This window comes from Gymnogyps californianus, chromosome 3, assembly GCF_018139145.2.
Source record: "Gymnogyps californianus isolate 813 chromosome 3, ASM1813914v2, whole genome shotgun sequence".
Taxonomy (NCBI): Eukaryota; Metazoa; Chordata; class Aves; order Accipitriformes; family Cathartidae; genus Gymnogyps; species Gymnogyps californianus.
Window position 1 is genome coordinate 122,804,406 of NC_059473.1, and position 8,334 is coordinate 122,812,739.

The 8,334-nt window shown below is 39.6% G+C and overlaps 1 protein-coding gene across 1 annotated transcript; it reads right to left on the minus strand.

Annotated features, from left to right (window-relative positions):
* Window positions 1–1,201: 1,201 nt before the first annotated feature.
* Window positions 1,202–8,066, minus strand: LOC127014406 (cysteine-rich venom protein pseudechetoxin-like). Its single transcript, XM_050893775.1, has 8 exons — window positions 8,007–8,066; window positions 7,584–7,634; window positions 6,579–6,698; window positions 6,018–6,105; window positions 4,754–4,899; window positions 3,918–4,012; window positions 2,174–2,262; window positions 1,202–1,212 (listed from the first exon to the last, which is right to left on the minus strand). Exons 1-8 carry the CDS (start codon window positions 8,064–8,066, stop codon window positions 1,202–1,204), a joined length of 660 nt encoding a protein of 219 aa, XP_050749732.1.
* Window positions 8,067–8,334: the final 268 nt, after the last annotated feature.

Sequence of the window (8,334 nt, forward strand, 5' to 3'; positions counted from 1 at the left end):
TCCCACTGTTGACTGCACAGAACACCTGCTTCCCAAAGGTCACAGAAGTGGGTATTGCATATTATTTATGCTCATGGTCATTCCTCTCTGAGAGTCCGAAGGCAAGTTGTTTGCTTGACTTCTGTTTTTGCCTAGGAAATCTTGAGTTTCTCACATGAACTGTTTCTGCTTATGCTGCTAAAGAATCAGACTCTCTTCAAGACCTAGTGCTAATAAAGTCACAAAGTTGGCGGAAGTTTAGTGAACTGTATTTCATGGTAATAAGACAGAATGAAAATTACAGTGAATTGGTCAGTGAAGAATGGGTAATTTAATGATTGATACAGCAAAAGCAGATATTGAAAAAATAATTTTGGAAAACACCTCTACTTGTTATTAAAAGCAAAGTTTCCAAATGCAGGGATATTCCCCCTTGGCTATTTATTATTGTGAATTAAGCTCTTTTCTCAGACAGTTCTTTTTCATTAGAAGGCAGGTTTGGTTACTTGTATTTATGCTAAGTGCAATCTTACACTATAAGCAGGATCATTAGTTTAAATGAACTACACTTTTTTTTTTTTTTTACAACTGGGCATTTTATGGTAGAACGTATGTCAGCAAAAGACACAGATTCTAAACCAGAATAGTTCTAGTGGAAACTGCTCTGCTCTCCTAATTCCTTTTGAGAACTACATATTTCAAGCAATCCTGTTTATCTGCTGGTCCTGTTAACAGTACAATAGTCTAAAATGTTGGTCAACACTAGTTGCATGACCAAGGACTACCCATCTATGCTGAGAACATCTGAAACATATGGAACCACAGAACTTTAAATAACGCTCCTTAGATAACATTTTGGGAAAAGAAAGATGTGAGAAGCTAATCATTAAATATATGTCTGGTACCCAAATGTGAAATTTCAGTTAAGATCTCCACTATTTGTACACCGTTGTATGAATAGAATATATACATCCTCCTACAGCTTTTTCTCGTGTGAGCCACTGGACTGAAGTTAGTCCTTCTGCATATGTAGGAGAGGCAGGATGGAATCTGTTTTTGTGAAAGAAGTCACTAAGGAGATGGATGTCCAGGAAGGGAAAAGTTGAGCCTGTTATCTTATTTCAGTTTTGCATTGGCAGGAAGCAGGGCAGTGAACTTGATGAAGCTATGGGTACATCCAGGAGACTTTGCCAAGGTAGTTGGAATAAACATCTTCAAACTTTCAAAGTTTGGCTGAAAATGAATTGAAACACAAAATTAATCATAAATGGGAAATGAAAACCTGCAACGTTTTCTTTCAGAATAATTTTTCATCAATATTTCTTTTCTCTGTAATTTTTTCCTCTTTGTTGCCATTTACTCCACAGCAGCATCCAAAACCTTTGACCACACATACAAAATTCTTAGCTCTTTCAAGGAGATTTCTCACTGAACTTGCAAGATGTTTTGAAGCTTTCTTCTTTTATACTACAGCCCATGATGAGAATTAGGTTAATTCCGTAACAGAAGATTGAAATTAAGTCTCGCATTATGAGACTCAGCCCATATATTTTTATTTTCTGTTAGAATTCTTAAAACTCAGATTTGCTACTTGCTTTTATCAAGTGTGTTGCTACTGCTACTTGATCAGCTGCCATTGTTCAAAGGAGGAAGAAGAAAAAAAGGTAAAGAAGTCCCCTCCTTCCCTTGCATTTCCTCGATTCAAGGATGAAAATTGCCTCTCCTGGGTATTGAAAAGCATATAAACTGCAGCTGGAAATCTGGAGCTCAGATTTCTGTGCTACCATTGGTATAAACGTATCTTTGACCTCACTTTCAGTCAATGCATCTTCTTATGCTAGGAAGTATTCATGAGAGTTTCCATATGGAGACCCAGACATTGTCATCTTTAATAAAGGTATCTAGGCCATATGAATATCTTGATCCGTGAAGTGGAGGGTATCTGCATCCCAATGTACACCAACCACTGTCTAACATTTGCCCACCCTTATCATAGACTCCTTCTTTGGTTTCACTCCACAAATTGTCCCACCTAAGTAAAGCACCTAGCATGGTGAAGTGTGATTCTGTAATAGAGCTTTTGGCCCTGTATTTGAACAAATAATTTCAAAAAATTTCCATTTGCATAAATTAACTGGTATTTTTTTAAAGCATCAACTTTACCCAAGTCACAATTAAAATGCTTAAAACTTACTGCATAATCCGTTCTCACAAGCATTAGGGCAATCACCACAGGGTTCTCCTTTTTTGTAGGGTGTCTGAATTGAACTTCGTAGATTCCCCCTGAAACATCAACATTACCAACATAAGCTATAAAGTCACTGTAACATATCTGAGAATAAAACTTCATTATACAGATGCATACATATATTAATTTACACTCAGTCTTTGATTATATGTCAAACAATTTTTATATATGTGTTAGGTTTATCTAGAAAGGTTTCGGTAAGGGGTGGGGGGCCAGAATTTGCAGGGGTGGCTTCTGTGAGAAGACACCAGAAGCTGCCCCTATTTCAGACAGAGCCAATGCCAGCCAGCTCCAGGTCAGACCCGCTGCTGCCCAAAGCTGAGCCAATCGGTGACGGTGGTAGCGCCTCTGTGATAACGTATTTAACAAAGGGTAAAAACTGCTGTGCAACAGCAACCAGAAGAGAGGAGTGAGAAGATGTGAGAGAAACAGCTCTGCAGACACCAAGGTCAGTGAAGAAGGAGGGGGAGGAGGTGCTCCAGGCGCCGGAGCAGAGATTCCCCTGCAGCCCGTGGGACGAAGACCATGGTGAGGCAGGCTGTCCCCTGCAGCCCATGGAGGTCCACGGTGGAGCAGATATCCACCTGCAGCCCGTGGAGGACCCCATGCCAGAGCAGGGGGATGCACCCAAAGGAGGCTGTGACCCCGTGGGAAGCCCACGCTGGAGCAGGCTCCTGGCAGGACCTGTGGCCCCGCGGGGGACCCACACTGGAGCCATCTGTTCTTGAAGGACTGCACCCCGTGGAAGGGACCCACGCTGGAGCAGTTCATGAAGAACCGCAGCCCGTGGGAAGGACTCACGTTGGAGAAGTTCATGAAGGACTGTCTCCCATGGATAGGCCCTCATGCTGGAGCAGGAGAGGAGAGTGAGGAGGAAGGAGCGGCAGAGACAACCTGTGATGAACTGACCCAAACCCCCATTCCCTGTCCCCCTGCGCTGCTCAAGGGGAGGAGGTAGAGAAATCAGGAGTGAAGCTGAGCTTGGGAAGAAGGGAGGGGCGGGTAGAAGCTGTTTTTAGATTTGTTTTTATTTCTCATTATCCTACTCTGTTTGATTGGTAATAAATTAAGTTAATTTCCCCAAGTCGAGTCTATTTTGCCCGTGATGGTAACTGGTGAGTGATCTCCCTGTCCTTGTCTTGACCCACGAGCTTTTTGTCATATTTTTTCTCCCCCTGTCCTGTTGAGGAGGGGGAGTGATAAAGCGGCTTAGTGGACTATTGGTGGTCAGTTAAGGTCGACCCACCACAATATATTACAATGTGAATGGGAAAATTTTATGAAATCATCACTCTACCTTAAAATTTCCACTAAAGCTTTTGGTATTAATTATAGTCTTCACGGTACTGTACATATTGATATGTCTTTCTGAACCAAGATTTCAAGTAGAATGTGGAAAATATTTGTGATTTACTGTGATTTATTTGTGATTTATTTTTAATATTTATGAAAATTAGGATTTTTGGGCAAATTAAATTTAATCTGAAAATCAGTGTGGCTTTTATGTGTTTTATGCTTTTGCTTGTTTGACAATTCTTTTGATGAGTATAATTCTGTCTTTTCATATTCCTAATACACTCTTCAGACCTGTTCCTCAGCTATGGGTGATGTGCCCTGTTACAAATTTCACCATCTCCTGACTAATTTGGATAATGTAATAAGAAGTTCCAGAATCAGAATCAATACGTACATGGGGCAGTAATGGCAGACATAAAAGTATTTGTATTTACTGTTGCGACAGAAAGCGACAGCACATCCAATTTGATAAGAATTGTACCAAACCACCTGTAGGTATAAGAATAAAAATCATGGGAGAATGAAAAATATACATTTGAAAATCATTTAAGTACAATATGCATTACAGAAACATTTGCAACCAAGTTAAGTCACTTTATTTACCCTTTATAGTAAAATATAAGTCCCACCTTGCTAGAAAAACATTTTTTTTCCCTGCTTTCACCCCTGAACCAAAGAACACTTAGGATATAATGATAATAATTTATCACACATATATAAAAAACATCTGAGTTAAACTGTCTCAATTATATATGTTTTCATTCATTTAAAACTGTTGAAGAAGATGTAGGAATCATGATGCAAAATTTTGTATCCTGTGTTTCATGCAGGTAAACAGAGCAGGTTATCATAAGCCATTGTCCAACTAGAAACTCTGAGTCAATGGAACTCTGTAGACCGTAAGAAACCTATTTGTATTTCCTTCCTGATACTTGCATAACCTTATTCTTCCAGTGTCTGAGTAAATTTCAGATGTCAGTGTCTGAGAAGTTTTCAGATGTTAAACAAACAAATAAGTTTCTTCCATGTGTTTCTTCCTGAAGTTTTGAAATACCAGTGTCTTTACACTGTAAAGACACTTAGCCTATAAAGTTTTTGTCTTGTTTTGTCAGAATAACTCTTGTGTCTCCATTGTACTTATTCCTTTTAAAGATAATGAGAGGGTAAAAGTTGCTTAGCTAACGTAGATATTTATTTATTCAGCCTGAAATATAAAAAAGTTGCATTTACCTGAGTGTAATGGCCAATCACAGCACCTTGTGTTTTTGCTCCAGTTCCATATTTGAAATCTTTCTCCTCATCGTACCAGGCCTGAACAACATCTGGCCATGGGAAAGGGGCGGATGACATGAAGAGATTTTCGCCACATTGTACAGCTGAAAACAGAAAGATACTGAGAAATGCATAAAAGATACACATGTGAGAAAAAGACAGCAAAAGGTGGTATGATTTCCGTGGAAGTCCTCATCCTAGACGGGACAGCAGGGTGGGTTTTTTTCCAGTTCAGTGACATCACCTTTTGTCAATACTGAAGTTGTCACTTGACCAGTTTGCAGCACGGCCAGCCTGTTTGACTGGTAGTTTGGTTGTTGACAGACCTTCTGCCTGTCTGTAGATACACCTGCACATGTGCACCACAGATTCATGACTGTAATTTTGCTATTTGAAAGTTAGCAACCTAGTAATTATTCAGGTGACAGCTCAGTAATCTTGGGAAAATCACAATAATTCAAAGCTTACTTCTGGCACACAAGAAGGTGTCTACACTGTCTTCACCTACTGTTTTTATTCAGGTCCAACCCTACTGCATAAACATTATTTGTCATCTGGGATTCACATTAGCAAGAACCAGAGGATTTGGTTTTTAGGCAAAAAGTATGGGGACTGAAGGACAGTCCACGTCTTACATACGGTATAGACAGCACTCAGTCAACATCACACCGGGCGCTGATCATGGCTATTGTTAACATAGTATAGCTGTAACTTCAATATGCAATGACTGAAGTGTTTACATGAGCCTCCAAGATAGCTATAGGTTGCAAGTTGCCAGGGGATTTAAAAAACATGAGTCTTGTCTTAGAAATTATGCATAGCACCACTAGCCGGTTTTGGACCTTCGCCCTTTGCCCCTTCCTTCCCAGACAGTTTCATCCAGCTCATGCAAGCTGGTTTCTGCAGTAAACTGGATCTAGGTTCTCTTCTTTCTGATGGATATTTTGAGAGAATATGTTTTCTTGCTACAATTTTTTTCACCTACTGAAGAAAATGGGATATACCTATGTAAAACTGATGCAACTGGGATGAGAATGGGATTGAACTTTTATCACTTACTGGGCAGATTTATATCTAGAATTTTGCCTTTGTCTCATGAACCAACAAAATCAGATTGAATATAAATGGCATCTCAAAAAAAACCCCAACCCAAACAAACAACAAAGTGATCACATCAATAACGTGTATGACATCATTCAGTTAGCACTCATGCTTCACTTACTGGTTCTCCTCATGTTACCAGGACTGTGACTTAAAGTACATCGATTGGCCCATTTTTGGGCATTCTTTGCAGCCTGAGGACACCATTCCTTAATGAAAGAAGAAAATATTAGTCATTTAGACGCGTACCAATTAATAACCCCTCATGAAGGAACAACATTTGGAAATTACACTTCAAATCAGAAAAAATCATATAAAAAATCCTTTTCTTCCTCTTTTTTTGGGGGTAGGGGGAGTAGGAACAAAGTTACTATGCACCCAGGAGAATAGAAACTGTGAAGACTGATCAAGTATGCATCAGAAAGAAAAGAATAATGCCATGGCTCCTCCTTTTCCTTTTCTTTTTCCTCCAAAAGAAAGAGTCATTATTGTTCATATACCACAAAATTTTCCAGACTTTTTTTTCCACCTGCCCAGCTTTATGGCTGGCTATGCTCAGTCCTTAGGAAAGGTCTGGAGAGTGAATTTGTGGCTAAATAAAACAATGTGACCTTGCATACAGTCCTGTATCTCTCATAGAGTGCATTACTCATTAAAAATAGATTTACAGCATGCAACTTACCATTTTCAACATGTTGCTGGCAGTTGGTTTTACTCCTCTCCTGAGGGCATTATGTCTGTCAACAATCAACTTTTGCTGACCTGCTTTGCTAGTTGACAGAGCATCGAGACTTTCAGGTTCCTAAATTGAAAGAACATGTTATATTTCTTTTTCATTTGAATGTAACTAGATCCTGTATCCTGTCTGGGAAATATTAAAATACCAAAATACTCTAATATCAACCAAGGAGATGATCCTTGTGATGGAGCAGGTACTGTGATACGCTTTGTCTCCTAAGTATCTCTAGGCGTGCTTCCATGTGGAGTAGCACTTTCAGTAGTTCCACAGCGTAGAGCTTAGCAGTAATAACACTGGTTCCTGCATCATATCTGCCAGTCCTCTGTGGACAGCTGAGATAGCCTGGAACACCTTGTGTGCCTGTGAACTCTTAAATTTAGGCAACTGAATCAGACTTATTTTACTATTATTATAATTTCCTTCATGAGGTTTTGAGGAAACAGGATCTAAAAATGAGCTGAAGACATGAATGTTCTTATGATGCATTGCCCTTCCTCGGTATTTTAAACATGTTTATCAATGTTTTTTTATTGAAGGAACCTGTTGTTTAATCACAGGATCATCACAGACCTCTTGTGGTGCTTCGTCAGGACATGCCACTGAACAAAAAATTGTGCCTATGTTTTTCATGCCATACATTTTCTTCCACTCCTGCCATAACTGATAGAATTTCTCAAACTTTTTGTGTATTTTCTAATTAAAAAATAGCCATGTGAAGAACTCAGCCTCCTCTTTACAACCATTCTCACTAGTCTTCTAGACTGCAGTATGGAGAGCAGAAGTTGAAGAATTAGGTGGAAATGTAGTCAAGCCTTCAGTCACATTAGTGTTTCTGAAGCAGAAGTAGCAAACTTCGAACTTCAGACTAAGTATGGGTTGGAAGGAACCACTCTAAGTGTGTGTTGAGTATGTTAGTTCGTTTAGCTGTTTGAGGGAAATCAGTGATACATGTTGAGAGGATGGGAGTGTGAGCAAAGGGAGAGGCACGTAGCTCATGACCTGTAGGATGAGAAAGGGAGAGAGTTAGGTAACTGCTGCCTGTAAAACTGTCAGGAATTAAGAGGAAGAGGGCTGGATCTTTGGGAGATCCAGATTACTGGATCTGTGTATGGCAGCTTCTGGAAAATATAGTTCTCTCTGACCCAACTCATAAGTAACACTAAGTCTACAGATGGTTTAGTGTGCAAGTGTGGAACCAGTCTACTGCTTTGAAATTAAATGGACTTTAAGGATGAATGCTTTCCAGATCCTAGATATCTAATCAGACTCTTTCTGCATATGATCGGTGTGCATAGGAAAAGCCATATTCAGTCAGACCACAAGTGCTTTGGGTCCCATCCAGACTTTCTGAGTACAAAGTGTGGATCCTACCTCTCCAGTGGACAGAGGCAGCACAGCTGTGAGACACAGGAACACCACTGGCAGAATCATCTCTGAAAAGGGGAGAATGAGGATTTAATTTATTTTTTATGGAGCTTTCATTTCTCTGAATACATAATGCATCTTTCTCCTGTGTATTTCCTGGCTTTTTCTCAAGTAGCAAGGTAATGTTTTCTTTCTTTTCCTCCTTCTCTCCTCCTTCCATTTTTAGAAGTAAAAAAATAAAATTCATTCCCCCTCTGCATTTCCAAATTTCTATGAATCAACTGCTTTGTATATCTCATACTTCCTGCTGTAATCCTGGCCGAATACCTTCGCC